Below are 27,702 nucleotides of genomic sequence, written 5' to 3' on the forward strand. Positions count from 1 at the left end.
ATTTGATCCACCTGTGTCTTGTTAATCATCCCATCACCTTGTTTAGCTCCCTTTGTTAGTCATCTGTATTTATACCCTGTGTTCCCATTCACTCCTTGTCCGTTCTCGTTGTTGTCAGATGCTAGTTTGGTGTACTCTGCCTTTGTTTATATTAAAGTCTTATATGTTTGTGGAAATCTGTTATCTGCCTCATCTCTACACCACCAGCCGTAACAGAAGAACGGACCCATACAGTTTTTGCGGCGATTTTCTTTTTTGTTTGTTTTTTCCCCTTTCTCCGTCACCATGGACCCCGCTGTTGCCCTTTTGTGCCTGGAGCAGAGGGACCGCTCCCTGGAATCACACACCCTGAATTTTTTGGAGTTGGCGTGCCTCACACACTATCCAGACCCACTCCACGAGTGCGGCGAAGTCCTTTTGAGGACCGCTCCCTGGGAGGCGTGCCCGGGACCGCTCGCTAAGGCTGGAGATGTAGAACACGCAGAGCGAGCGGTCCCGGGCACGCCTCCCAGGGAGCGGTCCTCAAAAGGACTTCGCCGCACTCGTGGAGTGGGTGCTGGTAAATAACAACTCTCCGTTTACCATCTGCCCCGCGGAGGATGACTTCGCCGCCAGCCCCACTCCACTGCCAGAAGCCAGTCAGTCACCATCGACGAACGTCACAACGGAGATGTTTCACGAGCCCACCGCAGACCGAGGAGGCCAGCCCACCGCGATGGATGAGCCAGGACCGAGGAAAGGATCGGACAGTACCATCGCCCCGGAGCCAACCTCACAGCAAGGTTCTGACCAGGTGCGTGAGCCGGTAACATCATCTGACGTCGTGGGAGTGCTTGTGGAGCTCGAGGGCTGGGAGGAAAGCTCCGCCCACAACACCACCACAATGGAAACTATGACTGACACTGGCAAATATGCTGAGGAACTGAAAGACATTTTTACAGTTGATTTAATTGATTTTTTCGGAGAGGTGACTTCCCATTCCCCTGATTCTCCTGTTTTTAATGATTCTCCTGAGCCTCCAGAGGACCAATCTCCAGTGTTCTCCAGCTCTCCGTCTCCTGAGTTCCCTGTCTGCCCACCCAGCCTCCCTCTCCCGCCTCCTCCGTCACCCAGTCTCACAGCCAGTTCCTCAGCCCCACCATCACCTCTGCCCTTCAGCTGCTCGACATCTCCCACATGCCAGGTAGGGATGTCGAGCATCTTCAGGTCCTCCACTACATCCACTCAAGAGGATCCCCTGCCTCCACTTCCAGCCTCCACGCCCCCTGCTCCACCTCGGCCCGTCGACACTTCGGCGTCACCCTGGCTCCTCCCTCCCTCGGCTCCACCGGACACCATCGGCCATACGGCTTCTCCAGGCTCCCTCGTCTTTCCGGCTCCGCCTTGGTCAGTCGTCCACCTGCCTGCACCTACGGCTCCGTCTGGCTCCTCCTTCCCTCCAGCTCCGCCTACATCCTCGGTCCCACCGGCTCAGCCTCTGCCCTCTGGATGTCCGCCTCCTCCTCGGACGCTCGTCGCCATGGCTCCTCCTCGGTCTCCAGGACCATCGGCTGCGCGTGGGCTCGTCGGCTCTTCAGTTACACCTGGGTCTCCAGCTGCATCTCCGTTGGTCGTCCCCAGGGTGTCGTCTGCCCCCAAGCCGACTCCACCATGGCTCCTCCCACCTGCGACTCTACCCTGGGGCCTCGTCCTGGCTGGCTTCTGGGGTAACATCTGGCTCCTCCTGCTCCTGGCTTCCCCCTGGCTCCTCCCACCCTCCACTCCCCCTTGGACTGTCTTTGTTGTTTTCTATGGACTCTTTTCTTTTTTGCTTGTACTCCGCCCTCCTCCAGAACCCCCTCCCTCCCTCCTCTGGACTCTTACGGCGCGAGGACGCGCCTATTCGGGAGGGGGCGAACTGTTACAGAGCCCCATGTTTGTCTTCCCCTGTGACCTAGTTTCCCCGTTTTGTTGATTAGTTCATTTGATCCACCTGTGTCTTGTTAATCATCCCATCACCTTGTTTAGCTCCCTTTGTTAGTCATCTGTATTTATACCCTGTGTTCCCATTCACTCCTTGTCCGTTCTCGTTGTTGTCAGATGCTAGTTTGGTGTACTCTGCCTTTGTTTATATTAAAGTCTTATATGTTTGTGGAAATCTGTTATCTGCCTCATCTCTACACCACCAGCCGTAACAGTTACGTATGTAACCATAGTTCCCTGAGAACAGGGAACGAGACTCTGCGTTGAACAGAACGCATTGGGGAACGGTCACGTGACCCAGGTGTCGAAAGCACTATCGAAAGCGACCCGTATGTATAAAGGGAGCGCCTGGAGAGACAGTCACTATCTTATCATCTTGAGGGACTGTTCTGAAGGCAGGCAACCTGAAGCATGGCAAAGGAATGCAGAGTCTCGTTCCCTGTTCTCAGGGAACTATGGTTACATACGTAACCTGAGACGTTCCCTTTCGAAGGGAACTCCACTCTGCATTGAACAGAACGCATTGGGGAACGATATACCCATGCCGCCATGCTGGAGGGGAGTGCCTGCCAAAAAATATGGCTGAGGCAAAGACCTCAAGGCAGTTCTCAAACTGTCCAGCAACTCCCCCTCGGGTCACACTAGGCTGTCAGTGACAGCATTCCCTTTGGCCAACAGCCCAAGCTGACCTTCCCACAGGCTTCTACCTTTCTCTTTTAACAAATATAGCCTAGAGGAACGCTAAGGCGTCTAGAACCCAATTTTCTTGTGAGAAAAGTGGTTCCTTTAAGGGAATGTGGCCAAGGAACCAAAGGGAACCTCGGCCAGTCACTCATGAGGGGAGCAAGGTCACCCTCCTTGCCACCAGGGAGGCCGACCTGGTCTTCTCAGGGAACAGACTCAGTTCAGGCCAACCCTGTCTGAATACAGAGCCTCTAAAACATTCTTCAGGAAGATAGTAGGTAAGAGTGACTGCTGAAAGGCAGAAACCAACTCAGACCCACGCGTAGAGAGGGGCATCCTGGAGAGCAGAACTCAGCTGAGTGCTATGAACCCTCATATCGAGGGGAGATAATCCACTCACCTAGGATCTACCCAGTGCTTAATTAACGCACTGAGGAGGCTGTGCGCTGAAAACCCTGAAAAGGGGAGCACAAACCAGCCTGGGGCTGACCCTTAAGACGGGGCCTGATCAAGGCCGAACCATCATAATCAGCTTAGGGAGCTAAGCATTATTACAAACTCCAAGGGGAAGCGCAGAGCTCACCTAACAGGTAGACTATGCCAAGAGCACATACTCATGGAAGCCCGAGAGGGGCTACAACATGACAACAGTTCTATATACATAAAGACAGAAGTAAACTTCAGAAAGAGGCCCGTTTCTGGTAAAGCCATACTGAACATCTGTCTAAGCCGGCGGCAGACAGACAACTTCCATGGCAGCAATAGAAAGCTGCACAGTGCTCTTATGATAATCCACCCAACACAATCCGACGATCAGTGTACTCAGTAAAAGCACCTTTTACTCTTTAAGCAAGAGGAGTACAGCGTACGCCAACACGTATTAAGGAAGGCCTGGAAGGCCTATAACCTCAACAGACACGTGACATCAGCTCGTGGCAGTGTTTAGGTCCCAAACCTGGTAAACAGCCCGCAAAAGAGGGGGTTGAATCTACCACTTGGGCCCCTGGCCAACGAAAGTGTATAGAAATAGTTCTCAGAGAGAAATACACCTAAACAAACACTAGTGTATCCAAAAAGGGCGGCCCGCAGGCTTAGCATCCTTCAGGACACATGGCGTAAGTCTCGTGGCCGTTTCCAGGAGCCTAAAGATCCAACCTAAGCGCTAGGTGGCTCTTAGCTCAACTAGAATCATCGACTCAGAGGCAACAATAGGTTAAACCAAACCTCAGTAAGGTTTCACTACTGACATCTCATCCTAAGCCGCACAGAAAAACACAATCTGTGCCAACGTGCAAACTAAAAAGGAGGCCTGAAGTGGCCTGCCGATCCAGTGACACGTGGCTTCAGCTCGTGAATTCCCAGGGAACCAAGCTTACAGGGAACCAGCTCTAACCCACTAACTATGGGAAGCCAACTGCTACCTGTGCTAGGCTACACTTTCCAAACAGGCAAAGTACCCTAAGTTCTTGTGACTAAGGGGAACCAATACAACCAACATGGTCTAAGGGAGGCTAATTAAGCCTACTACCTCAAACAACATGCTGCAGGGCCTGAAGCAGTGTAATAATAAAACAGTATGTGAGCAAACTAATATCCATTAAACAGCCAATATGAAATTATTGCAAACTAGAAGGAGGCTGAACAATCCAGCCTACAATCACTGTTATATAATGGCAATATAGCTAATAAACAGATAACTGAAAGGGAGCTGACAGATACAGACTTTTCTCAAAAAGTGATCTAGCTACCCTGAGTATGCAATCCGACAGGCGATGCACTCGGTAACACGGGGAAAGGGTTCACCGAACACTTAAATAGTGGCCGCTTTTCTTTCAAAAAGGGCCTGCTATATATAAGCGGGTGCCAACCAGTGGCAGCATATTAAGCTCACATACAAACTAAACATTCCAACAGGCAATGTACCCTAAGCATGTGACTAAAGGGAACCAAACAAAGCCAACGTGGTCTAAGGGAGGCTATAAGGCCTACTAACTCAAACAAACACACACATGGCAGGGCCTGTGGTAGTGTATGTGAGCCAACCAAGATCAGTTAATCAGCATGACTGCTAACTAGAAGGAGGCTAAATATCATAAAGCCTACAATCCGAGTTATATGCAATATAACCGCTAACAAGATCACCAGGGAGCTAAAAATAGATACCAACTTTCCTCAAAACGTGGTTCTAACTACCCTGAGTATGCAATCCAATACACCTCTTAACTGGGAATATGTAGTCACCATCCTCTCAAATAGAGGCCGCTTTACAGCAAAAAGGGCCTACTATTAAGAGAACAGGTGCTAACCTGTGGCAGCATATGTAAGCTCACATATATATGTAGGGCAAAAATCTAGAACTCAAAGTAACATAAAAACTTTGAAATACATGCTACTTAAAAGGAAAAACATTCCCATACAGATCCTCAAATCTGTTCTAAGCCTAGAAGACGAAAGGCTAAAAACTAGCATTGTCCAAACAAACTTGATAAATACTGATATCAAGTGGCTCAGAGGAATTAATTTCCCTTAGCATGAAAGTTCTAGGAAGTGGGGCCTAGCAAACCTGCATGACTTATCTATGCAAAGATAAGGGCCTACCACCTGAGAGACAGCATCAGGGAGTCAAAACAGTCTACGACCTAGCTGTTAATCTCACAATTGCGCCTACACAAGCAAGGGGATAATGGCACACGGCCTAACAACTCCCTCGGGAGGAGGCCAGAACTAGGAACTATACAACATAATCAGGGATAGTAAACATAAGGTTATGTAAATAACACACCTAACCTAGCTCTAGCCTAGCCGCTAAGCTACGGGCCTTCTTACAGGGCCACAAGCCTAGTGAAGCCCGGGCTTCACCTCCAAATCTCATGGATAAGAGAACGAAAGTGAAGCTCACAAGCAAACAATGTCAGGCGGCCGATTAAGGCCGACCTAAACATTTACATATTAACTGAAGTGATGAGTGCTATCAACTTCAGTATGCCAAAACCCCCCTAATTTTCCTGACTACATGCTCAGAAAACTATACAGGAAATAAGGCCTTATTTGAAATGAATAAAATATAGACCCTCCTGCAGCTCAAAACCCAAAAACTCCTAATGCTCCCTTTTACATAAAAGGATGGAATCTAAGGTTCTTTAAGCTTAAAGATCCTCTTACTATCAAACAGAAACAGCGGGCTGATAGAAACAATGACTATGGGCCCAGCCATCAGTCTGACCATAAGAAGCATCTGAGCATGACATATGCTTATATATATACATAAACACACAGGAGGTGGAAGAAGAAGGAGAGGGTAGCTATAAAGCGCCCTATAGAGCTGGGAGATTGATCACAAACGCAACAGTGTTTACAATCGATCACCCGTCTCACTCGCTCTTCCTCCCCCTCCCATCTGTCTGGGTTCAGATACAAATCTGAATGGCTAGGGGTTTTTCCATTCCTCACCGATCTCAAAAGCGGAGATCAGAACGGAATGGAAAGTATGGAAGCTGCCGTATCAATGGACAGAAAGGAACCGCTTGTCAAGCCATCCGCGCGCGGCCCCTTTCCTAACGCGCTCTCCCGGCAGCCGCAGCCCGCCGAGAAGCGCGTCCCAAACACACAGCAGCTTGCATACACCAGCCAGAGGAGCGCTCGCCGCCGGACGCGATGACGTCAAACAAGAAACGTCATCGTCATCCGGTTGCTCTCGCCAGCCCCAGGGAAGTTGAGAGAATAAAACTTTCTCAAACTTCCCAACGAGCTCATCCGCAAGCCCTATGATTGCAGCCACCATTAAGCCTTAGCACAAACTGGGGCCAGAACCAACAGGCAATGATGCAGACAGCTCTTCCCTCGGGAAGAGTACCAAGCGAGAACAGAGTAAACAACAGACAGACACACAGCAGTGCCCTCAAGCTCTGTGTATGCGTGCTCCTCTCCAGAAAGAAAACGCTCAGAAAAATATGTATATCAAGTGTCAAACCTTGGGACACGGATAAACACACTGTCATGAACGTTTGTAAGGTATATATAGAAAACCCTACCGGAGTCTTGTGGTATAGATGCAATCAGACAGAACAGGACCGAAAGACGAAAAAGATAGTGAATTTCCTTTATACATCCGGGTCGCGCCGTATGACGTCATAGGCTGTCGCCGGCCAATAGCAATTGGAGTTGTTGGATAGTGCTTTCGACACCTGGGTCACGTGACGGTTCCCCAATGCGTTCTGTTCAACGCAGAGTGGAGTTCCCTTCGAAAGGGAAAGTTGTGTACTTTTTTTTTCAGGATTCCTTGATGAATAGAAAGTTCAAATGAACAGCGTTTATTTTAAATGTAAAGCTTTTGTAACATTATACACTACCGTTCAAAAGTTTGGGGTCAGTACGAATTTTTATTTTATTTTTTTGAGAAGAATTTAAAGAAATTAATTTTTTTTTTTCAGCAAGGATGCATTAAATCAATCAAACGTGACAGTAAAGACATTTAAAATGTAACAGCAGATTATATTTATCATAGCATCATTAAATAAAAATGTAAATAACTGTTTTCAACATTGATAAATGTTTCTTGAGCAGCAAAAAAGGATCATGTGACACTGAAGACTGGAGTAATGATGCTGAAAATTCAGCTTTTCCAACACAGAAATGAATTACATTTTATATTATTAACAGTTATTTTAAATTGTAATAATATTTCACAATATTACTGTTTTTACTGTAATAAATGCAATCTTGGTGAGCAGACAAAACTTCTTTTCAGTTTTTTTTTTTTTTTTTTTTTTAAGTTCATTTATTTAAGTGAGGATAGCAAAATAAAATAAACTGTGACATATTATACCCAAAAATACGTAATACAGTGCATTAGCAGGAAGATTTATACAAATTTGGGACCAAAAATTATTCAGGCACTTTGACCTGAACATGTTTTGCTGAAGAGTTATCAGACATAATTAAGATTAATTTCTGACACAGTTTAACTCTGAGATCTTATCATATTTTATTTTTTATTTTATTTTTTAAATAAACTGCATTAATGAATGAAATGTTGAAGGTGTCTGAATAAATTATTGTTTGACTGTATATATGGTTTATGAGGACACAACTGTGTATAATGACATGTGTATTACAACATAAACATGTTTTATAAGAACACTTAATTTGTCCTCATAAACCAAATGACTTAAAAAAACCTACTAAACAATGTTTTATTACAGTTTTTCTCAATTGCTTAAACACATTTCTTGAAACTTTGCCTCGTATTCTCAAAATTGTAAACACAAATCCATAACGTCTCACCCAATTCCCCAAACATCCTATTTTCAGGTCAAAATGAAGCTCTACACTCAAAACCATTCACTCTTGCTGAAAAACCAAACTTTGCCCTCAGACATCAACACAAGCCCTTAAAAACACACACACTACAACATAGTCTTACACACTGGTGCAATAAATTCAAAACAACATTTCCAAAACTGCTTGTGGTTCACCCCCTCAAAAACCTTTTCACATAATGAACACAAAAGACACAACCAATGTATACATTGCACATTTTTATTCATTCATAACACAGTACAAAAATTATAATAAAATAATAAAAATTATTCCACCTCAGCAGCTCTTTGGTCTGGGTCAAGCCAGAGAATCTCATTCACATCACAATTGGCCCTAGCCAGGCAGCGGAGGTAAAATCCTCTACATGACTGCCTGATCCACTCCTGGCACGCATATGTCTAGGCAGGCTTCTTCGATAGCCTGGACGAGGTGAACACGGATATGGAAGGTTCTCAGTCATACACTTTCCACCGGCATGCAGAAAAACACTCCTCTATTGGGTTTAGAACTGAAACTCTATCTGTATGCAAGGCAGTTTGATGCATTTCTTGTACAGTAGCATAGTGCAACAGTGTACTGAATGTGTTGCCACAGCACAGAGTACAGCACTCAAAGGTTACTGTACAGAGCAGTCTTTCCTCCCTGAAGGTTCTGATGATGGAGGCGATGATGAAACGACTCAAATTTGGCTGTACTCGTTGCCCAGCCTCCCTCATAGTCATACCATGGACAAGGTCAACTAGAGTGGCTCGAATTTCATCCGAGACTGCTCGTCTCCTTGCCATTCCCCTTCCTTGTTCTCGTCCTCCTTCTCCACCTCCTCCTTCTCCTCCACTTCTTCCTCTTCCTCCGCGACGTATTCCTCTATTTCTCTGTGGATCCATTGTTCCAAAACTCAATGAACTGATTAGGGCCCTTTCATCTATCTATTGAAGGATCTGATTGACGTGTGTTCAATTTTGACTCTTAGTGTTTTCATCTGGGGAATTGTGTGCTAACTGAGCTCAAGTTGTGCTGACTTCAATGAACAGTATTGAATGCTAGTGCTTTCAAAATTACCACATGGTGTACGCAATAAGATATTACAGTTTTTCTTGATTGTTTACACACATTTTCTGAAAGCATGTCTCATACTCTCATACTCTCTCTCTCTGCAAAATGAAACTTTACATTCAAAACAATGTTCTTTCTTCTCAAAATGGTATTTTGTTTTCAAATGACATACACAAACCACCATATGAATAGACATTTATAAGAACCAGTTGAACACTGATGTGCTCTATGTAAAACACAATGATGAATGGAAAACACTTTTCCATTCATCATAATGACTTTGGTCTTTATTTGATTCAGTTTTACACTTACTACAGACAGTACATACATAAGTGTGTTGTAAAATATTTGTAGTATATATATAAATAATAGTTTTTATAGTCAGAACACACAAATACACGGTAACAAATATATTTTATTTTTCCAACAAAAACAATGTACAGTGCACATCCCAACCAATGCAAAGTTGCACATACAGTGGTATACATACAAAACAACAGAAGAATTTACTCTATACAGTTACAGTAAAAAAAAAAATAAAACTATGCTGCTCTGCCTCTGTTTCCATTGTTGGCATCCATTGCTCCAAAACAGAAGAGCTCACCTGTTGCCCTTTTATGCTAAAGCTGTGTTTGCTAATTGTAAAAATGTGTGACAGGTGTTTGCCCATGTGATGAGTCAGTGTGCATATTTGAATGGCAGTGTGTTCCTTGTGAAAACAATAGATTTTTCTGCCTGAAAATTGTGCCAAATGCAGAGAATTGTGTGTAGTGTTTTGAAAAAAGTGTGTTTTAGAACTGCAATGTGAGTGTAAAGCAGGAATTGTGCTTGTAGTTTAGCAGAATTGGTTCAGGGGGTTGGTGCTTGAGTTACATGTTGTGGTCATTGTGTCTCAAGTACCAATATTTGTGTGTAAACAATTGAGAATTGATTTCACAGTATTTTCATCCTGATCTCTTTCTCTCTCACACAGCTCAGGCTGAGGGCAGTATTGAGGATCCTGCACTTGCTGGACCCAGTTCAAAACCGCTGAAGGGTAAATAATGATCACTGTCTGCACAGAGAAACCCCTGTAGGCCATAATGTAGGCCAGATCAGATGCTCTTGAACACTGCATGTTGTAAATGATTAGTGTTGAATCAGTCTTTCAATGGGCCTAGATTGTTTCCCAATCTTTTAGAGTGTCGTTCCCCATAGACATTTAACATCTTTCTGCGAACTCCCTCTCTAACACTCGGACTGCAGTCACACCTTTTCCATTATGGGACAATATTTGCCCCCATAAATTGATTTACAGGTGCATTTTTACCTTCATAAAGGCAAAGTTTTCTAACCATATTAAATGTCATGTTTTATATCATATTCTTACAATTCCATTAATTATATTATTAATATAATAAATGAAGCAATAAATTGAGATACTTTGAAATATTAAACAAACTGCCAGTAGGTGGCAGCAAGTCACTGTCTTAATGAGTGAGTCATCGAGTCGTTCATTCTTTCAGTAATGAATGGGTCAGTGAATCATTGACTCATTGAATCGTTAACATTAATGATGCAACACACTGTGTTAGTGATCTTTCAGGCTCATTATAAAACTGTAGCAGGACAGATGAAACTATGGCAGGTAACCACTATAACTTTTGAATGTGAAATAAAAAGTAAATGTTGTGTTTGTGATATAGTACACAACCAAGGATCAGTTGCGCACTGCAAACGCGTCATATGTGAACGCACAATAGCACGTGCTGCTCCTGCATCACATATGCATAGGCATGACGGTGGTGCTTCTCCACTTTACTCCCTGCATTCGTTTTTGGTCGATATTAACCAACGTTTCATTTCAACAAAATAATACCCAAAGCTTAAAGCCTAAATAATTACCTATGTGCACATGTCTGAATGTTTAATATGGTGCTGTAAATTGACCTGCTGCAACTAATGCTGTTGCTAATATGTCGTTAATCTGTCGTAATTACGTAAAATTAAGGAACAATAGTTGCCCCCTTAAATTTATTTTATTTTATATATGTAATTTTTTCCTTTATAAATTCCTTTTAAAATAAATAATGTTTTAAATAGGGCTGGGCGATATATCGCATGTGATTGTCACGCGCATTTCGTCAGTAAAGCTGGTTCCCTGATTGCCGCTAAATCGCCATCACCTGCTTTCAAATGGAGCGGCATTTAATAGACAGAGCCGTAGATCACTGACAAGCTACGCAATATCGCGTTCATGTCGCAGATGACTCGCCTTCGATAATGAACACGATATTGCGTAGCTTGTCAGTGATCTACGGCTCTATTAAATGCCGCTCCATTTGAAAGCAGGTGATGGCGATTTAGCAGTAATCAGGGAACCAGCTTTACTGACAATCGCATGCGATATATATCGCCCAGCCTTAGTTTTAAATATAAAAAGTTCAAAAGACAAATATGCAATAAGTAATACTTCAGTCTTAACTTACTATATTACCTACATAATAGTTTATTTATATATTTAGACTTTTTTTAAACAACAGCGGTGGACAGGGGTCAGCATGGTTAATGTTATGCCTGATCAGTGTATATTGTTATCGTGAATTAAAAACACACATATCGTGATATGAGATGTAATATTTTGATCTTTCACCACTACAAGGTGTGTTTAAGAGTGAAGACATTTCCATGCAGTCAACTTAAGCATAAGTGTGATTCATTTGAATAGTAGAAGCAGAGTTTTCAAGTTACCACACATGTGTGATTATTTTTGTAATAGGAATATCAGTTTTTAAATAAAATAATAAAACCGGATCACTTTTTGCTGACATTTTCCCTCTTTCTCAAAGGCTCAGCTGCAGAGGACAGTAAAGCTGCTCTTCATGAGATCAGCCTCAGACTGAAGCTCAAATTAAAACAGGAGTGTGAGCGAATATTGGTTGGTAATTCTCAGAGGGGTCGTCAGAAATACCTGAACGATATTTACACTGATCTATATGTGGTGGAGAATGAGACTGGAGGAATAGTGAGTGAACACGAGGTGAGACAGATCGAATTCAAACTATTTGATGCCAAGGACACACCAATCCAGTGCAATAACATTTTTAAAGTCCATAACGGTCGACAAAACAAAAAAGTGTTGACGATGGGCATCGCAGGGGTAGGAAAAACAATCTCTGTCAATAAATTCATCCTTGACTGGGCTGAAGGAAAAGACAATCAGGATATTGCCTTAATTTTCCCTCTTCCATTTCGTAGACTGAATTTGATTAAAGAAGAGTACAGTCTTATAGGACTTCTTGACAAATACTTCTTTAATAGTCCTGAAGAACTGCCCTCTCTTCCTGATGGTGATGGTAAAATCATGTTCATCTTTGATGGGCTGGATGAATGTCACTTCCCTTTGAACTTTAAAGAGGATGACGGATTTACAGATGTTAAAGAAAAAACAACATTGAGTAAGATAATAACAAACCTCATTAAGACACATCTGGTTCCTTCTGCTCTCATTTGGATCACATCCAGGCCAGCAGCAGCCAGTCTGATACCCCGAGACTACATTGATCAGGTGACAGAGGTGCAAGGATTCAACGATGAGCAGAAAGAGCAATACTTCAACAAAAACAGCGGTCCTGAGGTTGCTGGAAACATCATCCATCATATCAGGAAATCCAGGAGCCAGTACATCATGTGCCGCATCCCCGTCTTCTGCTGGATCTCTCTCACTGTTCTTCAGCCTCTTCTGGCTCGAAAGAGCAATGAAAAAACACCCACAACTCTCACAGGGTTGTACACAAGCTTCTTACTTACTCAGCAGCAACAGATGACAGCAAAATACAATGATGGCCCTGAACCTAAAGCCAATGCCAGGTCTTTTGATGAGATTATTCTGAAGCTTGGGAAACTGGCCTTTCAACAGCTGGAGAAAGGAAATCTGATTTTCTACAAAGAAGATCTTGAGGAATGTGGACTAGATGTCAGTGAAGGGTCGGTGTTCTCTGGGTTATGCACTCAGATCTTTCAGGAGGAAAAAGCTGTTTCAGCAAGAAACGTTTACAGCTTTGTTCATCTCAGCATCCAGGAATTCCTTGCTGCTCTCTATGTGTTTTTGATTAGCAAAGATAAGAAAGCAAAGCTACTTTTTCAATCCCTGAGAGAAAAACTGACATGGAATCTGTCCAGAAAGACACAGTTTCAGCTTCATAAGGGTGCGATCAACAAGGCTTTACAAAGCGAGAACGGACACCTGGACCTTTTCCTTCGGTTCTTCCTGAGTCTCTCTCTGGAGTCCAATCAGAGTGACCTGAAGGAATTAGTGCCAGGGCTGGAACTCAAAACAGAGAACATGAAAAGCACTGTTGGCTTTATCAAAAAGAAAATAGAGATGGAGGAATCTGTGGAGAGGACCATCAATCTTTTCCACTGTCTGAGTGAACTGAAAGATGACTTTGTGGTGGAAATTCAGAAAAAACTGAGCTCAGGAAATCTTTTAGCACAGAATCTCTCCTCTGCTCAGTGGTCTGGTCTGGTGTTTGTGCTCCTGATGTCAGAAGAAACTCAAGAGAAGTTTGAACTGCAGAAATACAGAAGATCTGATGAAGCAGTGATAAGACTGCTGCCAGTGATCAAAAACACAAGAAAAGCACTGTAAGAGTCTTCTTTACATTCATTTATATGCAATGTTGGTCTTTTGTAGTTGGGACTTCTTTTTACATGGAAGACTTGTTGGCCTAGACAGTTCAGAAAAAAAGATTAAATGTAAATGTAAATCAATGTGCGTGATAATATTAAATGACAAATTGTCTCCACCATAAGACAAGTTGAACCTGAGTTTTACCCTTTTTATTATTGTTAATTGTATCATACATTAAAGAAACTGAAAATACAGGTTTGATGTTTTATGAAAATTGTTTTAGCTTTGCTTACATTGCTACAGTCAAAGGTTTTTCCAAGTTATCTATGCTCTAGATACTTACATGATCTGATGCATGCATGCAGCATGCATGACAAACATTTTGTAAATATCCATTTTGAGGGTTATATTAGCTATGTTTATGCAATGTATTATAGAGTCGCGAGCTCGGGGGCAGGGAGTGCACCAAAATAGGCAGTTAAAAAAAAAATTCTTGTTTTGTGAAAAAGCGTTCTAGGGCACCTTTAAAAACACACTGCTAAGACTGATTCTGTATGCAAATACATTTTGTTTTTATTGTTCAGATTTTCCATATGTAATCTCACTGCTCAGTGTTGTGAGAGTTTTTCATCAGTTCTACAATCCTCGAACTCCTTCCTGAGAGAGCTGGACCTGAGTAACAATGACCTACATGATTCAGGAGTGAAGCTTCTTTCTGATGGACTGAAGAGTCCAAACTGTCAGCTGGAGATGCTGATGTAAATGGTTTTAAAATAATTAACAAAATGATATCACAATAAATGATTATAACCGAATGTGACATTTGTTCTCAATGTAATGGAAATAGTCAATGAAAACTGATCAGGCCCGATACCAAGCTCATGTACTTGTACTCATGCGTTCGTTGAATCATTCTTCAGATTCTTGACTTGTCACCTTCTGAATAAGCTCAACACAGTTGATTGATCGCCATAGAAAATCACTGGTTTGGTGGATAGAATCAAAAGTTGCTATTGTGAATGGCACACACTCCATTGCTGTACATTTTTAGAAAAGTGAATGAATACTTTGGTACATTTCCACTAACACAGGTCAGTGTGTGATAGAGAATGATCTGATTGTCAAACTAATGTCATGTGGACTGTTGCTGTGTGTGTTTGTAGATTATCTGGCTGTATGGTGACAGAGGAAGGCTGTCATTATGTATCTTCAGCTCTGAGTTCGAACCCCTCACACCTGAAAGAGCTGGATCTGAGCTACAATCACCCAGGAGATTCTGGAGTCAAGCTACTCACTGATACACTCAACCATCAAAACTTCAGACTGGATAAACTCAAGTATGTTGAGCAGGAAGTGTTTGACTTTATTTCTTTCATACATTTACAAAAGTTTTTACTGAGAATAAACAGAGGTTTAGCTGCAGTTATACTACAGGGCTGTTGAATGCTTGATTCTGATTGTTTGACAAACTTTTTGAAGTGCTCAAATATTGTCAAGTAAATGCAGAGCTAAAGTAGTTCCAGGCAGGTCTCTAAATTAGAGCATGATATTTCCCGCTCTATGTCCAATACAAATTAACACAAATGCAGTACAGACACACACTAACACACACACATTCAAACATAAACATGCACAGAAATGTGTCAGTGCTGCCCCACGACTTCATCAGTAAAATAGTTTCACAATTTATGTAGTATGCCTGAAAAAGGGACTGTAGTAAGTGATGTCTGATATCTAGCTTTCCTCAAGGGGTGTTGGTCAAAACACAGGATCCAATCAGCTTCCTCCAAAGGAAGTTTATTTGTTCCTAACACAATGGTAACTTTCATCCAGGCTGTACACAACACAGCTGTACAAGGGCTTTACAGAATTAAATTGTTAGTTCACCAAAATATGAAAATTCAGTCATTAATTATTCACCCTCATGTCATTCTACACCCGTAAGAACTTCATTCATCTTCAGAACACAAATTAAGATATTTTTGATGAAATCCGATGGGTCCGTGAGGCCTGCATTTACAGCAAGTTAATTTACAATTTTAATGCCCAGAAAATGAGTAAACACATATTTAAAGTCCATGTGACTTCAGTGGTTCAATTTATGAAGTGACGAGAATACTTTCCATGTGCCAAAAAACAAAATGACGACTTTATTCAACAATTTGCTCATTGCATGAATTATCCAGACTTTCAAGTTGTGGCATGACAATATCACAATCGATGCACTACACTGTCTTGTTCAGTAGGCATCTACACCACCAGCTCTCCATTGCTCTCTGTCTTTCAGAAGCTTGTGGCTGTGGTTGTGTTGCACCCTCTTCCATCTCTTTTAGTTCGTTCTCTGTATATTCTTTTTCTAATAAGTAAGGTTGTGCAACAAAAAACAAAAAACTATTCATCCGCTGTGTTGAAATCTGCAGACATAGTTATGAAATGTTTTATGTTGAGCATGTGTCTTCCTCTGTAAATACATTCCTGCATTTCTGGGTCTTGGTGCTCTTGTGAATGTGTGTCAGAGACTGATACGGAACAGAAGAAATTGTTGAATAAAGTCTTTTTTTGGCACACAAAAAGTATTCTCGTCTCTTCATAAGATTAAGGTTGAACCACTGCAGTCACATGAACTGTTTTAAATATAGTCTTTGCTACCTTTCTGGGCATTGAAAGTGTAAATTAAAGTTCACCCAAAAATTAAAATAATGTCATTTATTACTCATCCTCATGTCTTTCTACACCCATAAGAGTTCATCTTTAAAACACAAATTAAGATTTTTTGGATAAAATCCGATGGCTTAGTGAGGCCTGCATAGCCAGCAAGACAATCAACACTTAGAGAAAGCTACTTAAGACATATTTAAATCAGTCCATGTGACTACGGTGGATCAACCTTAATATTATAAAGTGACGGGAATACTTTTTTTGCACCAAAAATAACAAAATAATGACTTTATTCAACAATATCTTGTGATGGGGGATTTCAAAACACTGCTTCATGAAGCTTTGAATCTTCATGAATCTTGTGTTTCAAATCAAAGGTTTGGAGTGTTGAAGTCATGTGATTTTAGTAAACGAGGCTTTGTTACGTCATAAGTGTTTTGAAATTTCATTGGTTCACGTGACTTTTGCAGTTTGATCCACGCTCCGAATCTCTGATTCGAAACACAAGATTCGTGAAGATTCGAACCCACCTGATGAAAACAGGTGCACATGAGTACAGACTCAGTTTCTCAGTAATGAGATAGTAATGTCACTGTTCTTGAAACAATTAAGCTACCCTATTAGAGACGCTGATGCCAAAAACACACACTCACTCACACACACATAGGAAACTACTCTGATCAGGCATTACATTATGACCACCTTCCTAATATTGTGCTGGTCCCCATTTTGCTGCCAATACAGCCCTGATGTGTGGCGGCATGGACTCCACTAGACCCCTAAAGGTGTGTGTAATGCCAGGGGTGTAACAATACATCGATATAGATCAATACATCGATCTAATGTCTAACGATCCGATGCATCGATGCAACGTATAAATAATCGATACCTATGGGCTATTTATAGGGGCACCTTTGTTTTAACACTCTGCACATTTTCACACAATATCAGTCTATGAATTATCGTTTAAACTACCTTTTAGAACTTGTGAAAGACGCTCGGGACAGTAGATGGAACTGCTTAATCATCATGAAAGTTTATAATTTGCTTGTGTTTAAAGCCTTGCAAAAAGCAGTGCGCACACATCTCAAACAGTGTCTGTTGGATCACAACACATGAATCGTTGTTCACACACACACAGTAACTGAAATTAAAACTGTTAAAAGAATATGGTCAATAAACTGCCGCATAGGAGCGCCATGCACTGTGACTCTGTGTTGCTTCAAGCGCATCATTCTGCACACGGGATACACATAAGTGCTTTGTGCCGCTTTATATTGGTGCCTTTCTAATAAATTTACACAATGAAAGAATATTAATAGCCTGTCTTGTTTTGTCCTACCTATAATATATTGTTGCTTCATTAAAAACCTGCGCTATACATTTAAAATAAATGTCTTTTAATTATGTGTGTGTGTGTATATGTATTCCTTGTTTATCAGTTTTTTGACATTACACATTTTAGCACAGAACTAAAATACTTTCTTCACTGTTGTCATGTCATATGGCTGTCATTAGATTACTGTGTGAATTTTTTATTTGTGGATGTCCCAATCAGGGTTCAGGATGTGAAATTTTGAAATAAAGGTTTGTTATATATTTTGGTTGCAGTTGTGAGTTAATAAAAATTTAACTGGTTGTGTAAAATGGGCTCATAATAGGGGTGTGACGAGATAGGTATCTCACAAGACGAGACAAGACGAGACTTGAGATTGAGTTCACGAGACGAGACAAGATTTCTACACACTATTTCTAAGAAATCCTCAATGGCAGGTGTCTTTAAAATGCAGATGTCTTTAAAATGTTTTAACAAATCATCTTGTAATGAATGTCATTCAGTTCTACTGAGTATAAATTATCATATGCAGTAAAAGACAACAATACTCAAGTACTGTAAAAGGTTTTGCCACTAACTCAACTGAATGGCTTCTCTCTTCTGTATGATTTCAGTCTCCCAGACCTTACTGTACATGATTTATGAGCTTCTACAACTTTAGACCTCCTAACTGATCATAGAAATAAAAACAGTATAAATAAAAATGGTAACACTTTATGTCCTGTTTGTTGTCCCTCTAGTGTCCTGTATTACCAGTTCTAACCTGTGATTTGTTACAGTTGCCTGGTAACCTACTTGTGACCAATTGGTTAATTGATGACACCTGAAGCAGCAGTGTTGCCTACTCAACAGTCCCCTTTTTCCTTTATAGTTTAATAAACCTAAACTTTGATTGGCAGATTTTGGTCTTTGTGTCCTTTATGTTGCTTCCCTAGAGCCAGGGTTGTAACATAATGGGGGCTCGTCCAATTTTGTTGGTAAAACCATTTATTTTTTTCTTTTGATACTTTGAAATTCTACATTTTTTTTATTCCCTTTGATTGAGAGCTGTTGGTGAGTATGGTTGTTTGAGTATCTTTTATTATATATGCATGAGTTTCCCCGGTTAGGTAGGGTGAGAGTTCCAGCTGGGTTGAAGATTCAATCCTTCCATCGGTTCACTCTTTTGTTGTTTTTCCTTTTTTATTTTCGAGGTTATTCTGGGTGGAGACTTGTTCTCTGTCGGGGGTAAGCAGTTCACAACTGTATGACCATTGATTATATGGCCTACTGTTGAGTTTTTGCTTTTAAAGTCGCCTTGTTCCCGGTACACCTCAGAAGATAGATAGGAGTTAGAAAATGATAGGCAGGTATCATGCTCACTTTATTTTGTTAATTTGTAAGGCACTTGAGGCACTTTTGGGGGTTTTTGGTCCATGATCCTAACTTTAGTGTGTTAGCAGCTGTTGTTTGTTAGTTCCTTTGTGGACTTTAGTGTAGACTAATGCCCAGTATTTAGGTTTTTGTGGTTACTGACAAGTTGCATTAAAGTGTTTTCTTGTCTGAGGTGAGTAATCTTCAATGTTTGTAGTTTGCTGGGATTTTTAGTTCTACTTCTGTGTTTAAAGCTTTAAAAGCTTTGTTTGAGAGAGCATATTTGCTGCTTATTGTTAATTTTGTAGCTGTGTGCTATTGTGGACCTGTTCTGTTGGCTGCACTTTAGTGTAGTTAGAGTTGAGTTTAGTAATGGCTTCTTTGGAAGACTTCCTTAAAGAACCTTCTAAAGAGTTACTTGAGTTTTTCCACAAAAGATCAACTCTTGCAGTTGGCCTCTCATTTTGATATTCCCATCACAAGTAGTGAGAAGCGACAGAAGGACAGTGTGAAGGAAATTATTAGAAGCGTTATACACAATAAAAATATAACATAAATCCAGGCCTGGTCCTCTCTCGTCCTTCACTGTCGTCCCTTCTCCCTTTATGCTTCCATGAGAGATATGAGACCGGTGCACTGCGCAGGTGACACTCCTTAAGGCGGGCGTATATGGTGCGAATGGTGATGGTCGGAAGATCATATGTCCACGCACACGTCATGAGTTTGCAAGAGAATGAGTTTAACTGAGAATCGTATGGATGTGGTGATATACGACACGATTTTCCGACCAGCCAATTTCCGAAGCAATCGTGCAAAGTTCCGTGTGTGAGCATGCAAGCTCAATACCCTTTTTGACATGCTGGATAGAAAATAGGCCTATGTGAAATATATTTTTTTTTTTTTTTTTTAACCAACTATAAGCCTTTTTAATTTCTTAAATACTGGATAGAATAAACTAGTATAATTAGTATATATAGCACTCAAGTGCACACAAAAGCTTGCCATAAAGAATCGTCAAAATAAATGATTATGAATGTGACAAAAAAAACAAAAAAACAGCAAGAATCAGAAACATTTTAATTGTTTAATGTATTCTATCTTACTCATGCTGTTCACTTGTCTTAATCAAATGGATGAAAAAAATAACAATGTAAAAGGCATATTTAAACATAAATATGAAACTAAATATGCTTTCTTTAATGGCTAGCAACACGTATAGTACAGTAGTACAGAGAAATTTCATGTTATGATCAAGAGCGGATAATGAATCGGATCAAGCAGATTTTATTTTTTAACTGTAGCTCTTGGGCGATCCCAAGAGTGGCAAACACTGCTTGACACATCATACCGCGCTCGCCCAAAGTTCAGCGAGTTTATCCTCCTTTTTCAATAGTCCAAATTCGCCGTGGCGCTGTCATCTTCATCTTTCTTCTTTCTTATGTGGTTTTTCACAGCTCCTGATTGGTCAACTTCAGATAGATCGAAAAAACGTCTTGTTCAACCACACGTGTCGAATTCAAACCGATAGCTCACAAACTTTTTTGACATGTTTAAAAATTATCGGAATTCGGGAAGGGCTCGTAAGCCACTCTGCTTGGCTCGTAATTCCTCGCACATGATACGAGCCGTGACCATAAGAGCATCAAAGATTTCCACGCGACTGAAAAAAATCACCTGCGAGCTCGTACAACAGCAAAAATCACACCATGTACGCCCGCCTTTAGCAAATTACGCCACCGGCCTCACACCGTTCCCTCACAGCTCTCGCTCCGGCCTGCTTGTCACATAACCCCATCATCATTTTATTTTTGCATACTAACTGTTAAATCTTATTCAAACGTTCTCTTGCCTCCCGAGTCTTTCTGGTAGAACTGATTTCCTGCACCTGTGGACAACTGTGTGTGAGTTTGAGATTAGAGGCCTTGTTGCCATATCTGGGCGGCGGGATTTGTTTTGTTTTGCTCCCGACTGATTTTCCTTCCAGAATTATGTTTATATTCTTTTTGTAATAAATCGACTATTAGAACGAGCTGTGTCCTTAACAGACCTGGTTGGTAATGTACTTAGCCTTACAATTGTCCAAAATTAAAATGGTTTTGTGTGTGTATGTGTGTGTGAGTGAGAGTGAGAGAGTGTGTGTGTGTCTGAGGGTGTGTGTGTGTGTTTACTGACTAACTGCATACTGTGTGTGTTTTCTAGTGTGGATCATGGGGGAGAATTCAGGATAACAGCAGGACTACACAAATGTATGTCTACACACGCACACACACGCACGCACGCACGCACACACTCACTCTCTCTCTCTCTCTATCTCTCTCTCTCTCTCTCTCTCTCTCTCTCTCTCTCTCTCTCTCTCTCTGTGCGCATGTGCTGAGTGAGTGGGCGGAGCTTTGAGTGCAAGCGTTTGACTGGTGTGGTGTGTCAGGTACGAGTGTTTCATATTTTCTTTCTTTTCTATCTTTTTTTTTTTTCCCGTATTAGTTTCTTGGGGGTTGACAAAGAGGGTATAGTATACCAGGGCTTTGCCCTCGGTTTTGTTTGGGGGGCATGGCTGCCTCAGACAGCGCGAGTTTTGATTTTCTGACGCGCCGCCATGGTGTTAAGGTAGACTCAGCTATAAGTGTAGAGGAATGTAGCCTGGCTATTGGAGAAGTGATTGGGCCTGAGAATATTATATCCGCGTCTCGTATGAACAACGCTATTGTTGTGTTTTTGAAGACAATTGATTTAGCGAACCTGTTGGTAGAAAGTGGGATAGTGATTAATGACATTTTTACTCCGGTTCTCCCTCTTTCCACCCCCTCGAAGAAGGTAATTCTATCAAATGTACCACCTTTCATTTCAAATGAAGTTTTGACCAAAATGCTTTCTCGCTATGGAAAAATAGTTTCCCCGATTAAGATGATTCCAATTGGATGTAAGTCCCCACTTTTGAAACATGTTGTGTCATTTAGGCGTTACGTCTATATGATTCTACAAGATAACCTTGATGATTTAGATCTGTCTTTAAACTTTCGTCATGACGAGTTCAATTATGTCATTTTTGTTACAACAAATGGTATGATATCTTTTGGTTGTGGCGAGACAGGGCATCTTATCCGCGCTTGTCCGGCCAAACTGAATAATCCTGCTAATAATCATCCACCGGCTGACGGTGAGAAGAATGACGATGCCCGCGTTGAAGATATGCAAAATGCTACTACTGCTCTGCCTATTGTTGGTGAGGCGCCTGGAACGAGCTCAGTTCAAAATTTGGTACCAATAGCAGATACTGAAAGAGTAGTAGGAGTTTTGCCGACAGATAAGGCCATTGAAGAGGAGAGTGTTGTTGCCGCTTTTGCGGAGAAAGATAAATCATCCGCAGTGAGCGTTCAGTCAGCGGGTCAGGAGAACGAGTCGCGAAACGGTGACGGCCCTGCTGTAGCTATTGAACAACCTCTTTCAGACAATATAGAGCAGAATCAGTGTTCCGTTATGGATTTAGATGATTGTGCTTTTAAAACGCCTCAAAAGAGAAGGTTAAAGCAACATCATATTGGCAAACAGGTTAAAAGAATGGATAATTGTGACTTGAGTCAGACTGATACAGAGAGTGAAAGCGATTTCTCTGAATGTAGTGTTTCATGTAGTTTACCTCTGAGAAAAGACTTTATATCGTCCACTGTATAAAGCCGGCTGGAAAAACCACTCTAAGTAACAAAAAATGCGAGAAAAGTGCGAGTTGAAGAATATTTTCCTGATGTGGCACAATTTATTGAAAAAGCAAAGGCTTTTAGGGGTGATGGAAGTTTTACTAATCAGGAAGTCTATCGACTAAAGAGAATTCTTGCTAAACTTAATGCTCAAACAGGACTCAGTAGTAGCAATGATAATGCTTAATTATCATCACTCTGGGATTTTTTTCCTTCGGCTGTACTTGCTATGTTTTTTTCTTTTTTCCTTTATGGGGGAATTTTCTGTTGCTTCTCTAAATGTGAATGGGGCAAGAGATATTAGGAAAAGGTTTCAGTTATTTGAGATGATTAAACAGAAGAGAATAGATGTTCTTTTTGCTCAAAAAACACACAGTGATATTCTAAATACTTCTGCTTGTGAAAGAGAATTCGATGGCTTATCTATTTTAAGTCATTTGACCACAACCAGCGGTGGAGTTGCTATTTTATTTTCTAAGAACTTCATTCCCTGTTCTTATCAGGTAGAGGAAATTATAAAAGGGAGACTTTTAAAAGTTATAGCTCAGTTTGAAAATCACTCCTTTATTTTCATCTGTGTGTATGTCCCAAATAATGCATTGGAGCGAATGATCTTTCTAGATACTCTGAGTAATGTTTTAGGTAATTGTAGTACAGAGGATTTATTATTCCTAGGTGGGGATTTTAATTGCACTGAACATATCTTCGATAGAAATCACATTGAACCACACGAACCTTCACGAAAGCGACTCATTCAGTTATTAAAGTCGCATGAGATTGTTGACATTTGGAGGATTTTTAATGGTAATCAGAGGCAATATACATGGGCCCATGCTTATGACAACTCAATTTCATTAGCGAGGTTGGATAGATTCTATGGTTTCAAACACCAGCTTAGTTTTTTTAGAAGCTGTTCAATTGTTCCAGTAAGCTTTTCTGATCACAGCTTGATAAGGTGTGTTGTGTCTTTGAGCTCCATTAAGCCAAAAAGTGCCTACTGGCATTTTAATAACACTTTATTATGTGATAAACATTTTAAGGATGTTTAAAGAATTTTGGAACAATTTTAGAACTTGAAGTCTTCTTTTCAGTCTTTACGGCAGTGGTGGGACTTTGCAAAAGTACAGATTAAACAGTTGTGTCAACAATATACTCGCAACGTCACAAGAGACATAACCTATTCCCTGAAAACAATAGAGAAAGATCTAGTAGAGCTTCAGGGGCTTGCTGATAGTACAGGAAATTTGACCCTTTATGAAACTTTTAATAAAAAGAAAAATTTACTAGCTGAATTGCTGGACACAGTTACACAAGGAGCTCTGGTCAGGTCTCGCTTTCAGAGCGTGGAGTTAATGGATGCACCCTCAAAATTTTTCTTTAATTTGGAGAAGAAAAATGGGCAACGAAGGTTTATTCATGCCTTACGCTCAGATGCTGGAGTCTTATTGTCAGATCCTTCTGACATTCGAAGAAGAGCGGTTGGTTTTTATAAAGAGCTTTACAAAAGTGAACTCACACAACAAACTGCTGTTAATCTCTTCCTTGAGAATCTACCTCAGCTATCCAAAGAGGCTAATGCTGAACTCAGCAAAGCCTTAACCTTGGATGAGTTGGAGAAAGCTCTCCAAGGTATGGAGTGTGGCAAAGCGCCTGGAGTCGATGGGCTACCAGCTGACTTCTACAAGTCCTTTTGGCCAGAAGTTGGTCCAGATCTGTTGGAGGTACTTGGGGAAAGCCTAGCCAGTGGGCAATTACCCATAAGCTGCCGAAGAGCAGTCCTCACTTTGTTACCAAAAAAGGGAGACCTGAATGACATAAACTGGAGACCTGTGAGTTTGCTGTGCAGTGATTATAAATTGCTCTCTAAGGCTCTAGCTAATAGATTGGGAGAAGTATTGGAGCAGGTGATCCATCCTGACCAGACATATTGTGTGCCGGGTAGACGAATTTTTGATAATATATCTTTCATTAGAGATGTTTTGGACATTGGTAAGAGTCTCAACATAGATTTTGGCCTGGTGTCATTAGATCAAGAAAAAGCTTTCGATCGAGTTGAGCACAACTATTTATGGGATGTCTTGGCAGCTTTTGGTTTTTGCCCCGATTTTATCTCTATGATAAAGGTTTTGTACAGTGATGTTGAGAGTATATTGAAAGTTAATGGTGACTTATGTGCTCCTTTTAAGGTTTCTAGAGGGGTTAGACAGGGTTGTGCCTTGTCTGGCATGCTCTATGCTTTATCAATAGAACCTCTTTTAAATAAATTAAGAACTGATTTGTATGGTTTGTATATTGCTAATTGTCCAAAAGTGTTTAAATTATCAGCATATGCTGATGACGTTGTTATTTTAATTAGTTGCCAGAGAGATGTAAATTTGTTACTAAAATTATTAAAAGATTTTAATGTTGTTTCTTCTACAAAGGTAAATTGGTCTAAATGTGGAGTCATATTGGTCGGAAGTTGGTTGAGTGGAGAGCCGAATCTCCCAGATGATTTAACCTGGTCTAGGGAGGGTTTTAAATACCTTGGAGTGTTTTTAGGAAATGAAATGGTTGTGGGGGAAAACTTTGAAGGGGTTGTTGAAAAAATAAAAGGTCGTCTTGACAAATGGAGATTTTTGCTTCCAAAAATGTCCAATAGGGGGCGTATATTGATAATTAACAACCTGGTAGCATCTTCTCTCTGGCATCGTTTGATTTGTGTGGATCCTCCACCAGATTTTTTGTTAAAGGTTCAGTCAATGTTAATAGACTTCTTTTGGGATAGGCTGCACTGGGTTCCAAAAGCAGTCTTGTATTTGCCCAAGGAAGAGGGAGGACATGGACTTATTCATTTGCAGAGCAGAACAGCGGCTTTTCGGCTTCAATTTGTCCAGAGACTCTTGACTGGATCAGTGGACTCAAATTGGAAATCTATAGCCTTTGCTATTTTACGGAATTTTGAAGGCTTAGGCCTGGACAAACCTTTGTTTTGGTTGGATCCCAATAGGATGGACATTTCCAAGCTACCTGTTTTTTATCGGAACCTTTTTAAAGTTTGGTCCTTATTCACAGTAAAAAGACCCAGTAGAACAAGCTCATTGCACTGGTTATTGCAAGAACCCTTAATTCATGGTTCACGCATGGACATATCTTGTGAAGGACCTCTCCCTGCACTTGAAGGACTTCTTCTTTCTTCTGGAGTATCGACACTTGGACATCTATCAAGAATAGCAGGAACAGATTTTAAGAATGTTGATTCAGTAGCCGGACATTTGGGTCTTCACTCGAAACGCATAGTGGCTAAGCTTCTTGAAAAATGGAGGCTTGTACTCACAGCAGCAGAATTCAGACTGCTGGAGGACTATTCAAAGGGTTTAATCTCTCCAGACTGTAGAGATCCTTTTCCTAATCTTTTGTTATCACCTAATCTAGAAGAATGAAAAGGTGTTTTTTTATCATCTGAAAATTTGACTTTAATTGGTTCTGAGCTGGCTTCTGGAAAAGCCTTGTATAGAAGCTGTGTCAAATCGTTGAATAAAAGGTTTTTAGATAACAGGGTGGATACACCCTGGCGTACTTTCCTCCAGTTGGAGGAAAGTTCAAAACCACAATGGAGAGCTCTTTATAAGTCACCATTAGCTAGGAAAATTGGGGATTTACAGTGGAGAATTTTGCATGGTGCAATTGCGGTTAATTCTTTTATTTCAGTTTTAAACCCTGTTGTTGGTCACGGTTGTTTTTTTTTGTTCACAAAGGGAAACTGTGTTTCATATGTTTATGCAATGTGTCAGATTAAAGCCATTGTTCACTGTTTTAGAGAATTTGTTTGTTTGCTTTGGGGAAACCTTTTCTATTAGAATTTTTATTTGTGGTTTTAATTATGTGCGGAGACACCGATTTAAGTGTCAACTTTTGAACTTTTTATTAGGTCAAGCTAAAATGGCAATTTATAATACAAGAAAACAAAAAATTGAACACAACTTAGATTGTGATTTAAAAGCTGTGTTTTTCAATTCTGTGAAATCCAGAATTCTAATTGATTTTCACTATTTTAAAGCCATGAAAGATCTAGTTTCTTTTAATTTGATTTGGTGTTTTAAGGAAGCTTTGTGTGAGGTTATTGATGATAATCTGTACTTTGCACCCCTCTTAAGCTAATTTTGTGTTGTCATTTTTTGTTTTTTGTTTATTAGTGTGGTATTTGGCTGGATAATGTTTTAGATTTTGTAATAAAGGATCTTTGAAATTCAAATCTCTCTCTCTCTCTCTTCGGAGTGCATGCTGGGAGTGAGTGCGGTGTGAGTGTGAGTGTGAGCGTGAGCGTGAGTGGTGACTCGTGCTTGAGTTGTTTTTTCTCTTACTTTTCTATCTTTTTTTGTTGTTGTTGTTTTTGGTGTTTTAGGCACGTTTTTTGAGTTTTTTTGTTTTGTTTTTGGAGGGGGGTGAGTGTTTTTGGGGGGTGGGGGGAACATGGCGGTTCCAGGTGCTCATGGTTTGGGTTCACTCACGCGTCGTCACGGTGTAAAAGTGGCAGCGACAGCGAGTGTGGAGAGTTGCTGTTTAGCTGTAGGGGAAATTGTGGGACATGAGAATGTTTTGTCTGCCTCAAAGATGAATAGCGCTATTGTAATTTTTTTGAGTACAGTAGAAAAAGCAAACGAAGTAGTTCAGAGGGGAATTATTTTAGAAGGTGTTCTTATCCCCGTTCTTCCACTTTCATTACCGTCTAAAAGAGTTACTCTCTCGAACGTCCCGCCATTTATTAGCGATGTTGTTTTAACGCAAGCCTTGTCTCGTTACGGAAAACTAGTCTCCTCGATTAAAAAAATTCCAATTGGCCGTGTTTCTCCCCTACTGAAACATGTATTTTTCAGACGATCCGTTTATATGATTATACACAATGACGCTGATTTAGATCTCTCCCTGACTTTCCGTGTGGATGATTTTGATTATGTGGTTTTCATTACCACTGACAAAATCAAATGCTTTGGCTGTGGTAAAGTCGGCCATTTGGTCCGAACTTGTCCCAGCAAACAAGACAATCGCTTGGC

General features: G+C 40.9%; 1 protein-coding gene across 1 annotated transcript; it reads left to right on the forward strand.

Annotated features, from left to right (window-relative positions):
* Positions 1 to 670: 670 nt before the first annotated feature.
* On the forward strand, positions 671 to 27,012 carry LOC137007100 (NLR family CARD domain-containing protein 3-like). Its single transcript, XM_067368394.1, has 6 exons — positions 671 to 1,706; positions 9,992 to 10,054; positions 11,847 to 13,644; positions 14,215 to 14,388; positions 14,794 to 14,967; positions 21,177 to 27,012. The coding sequence occupies exons 1-6, from the start codon at positions 671 to 673 to the stop codon at positions 21,349 to 21,351; spliced, it is 3,420 nt and encodes a 1,139-aa protein (XP_067224495.1). The 3' UTR covers positions 21,352 to 27,012.
* The last annotated feature ends 690 nt before the right edge of the window (positions 27,013 to 27,702 follow it).

Source organism: Chanodichthys erythropterus, chromosome 18 (genome assembly GCF_024489055.1).
Source record: "Chanodichthys erythropterus isolate Z2021 chromosome 18, ASM2448905v1, whole genome shotgun sequence".
Lineage (NCBI taxonomy): Eukaryota > Metazoa > Chordata > Actinopteri > Cypriniformes > Xenocyprididae > Chanodichthys > Chanodichthys erythropterus.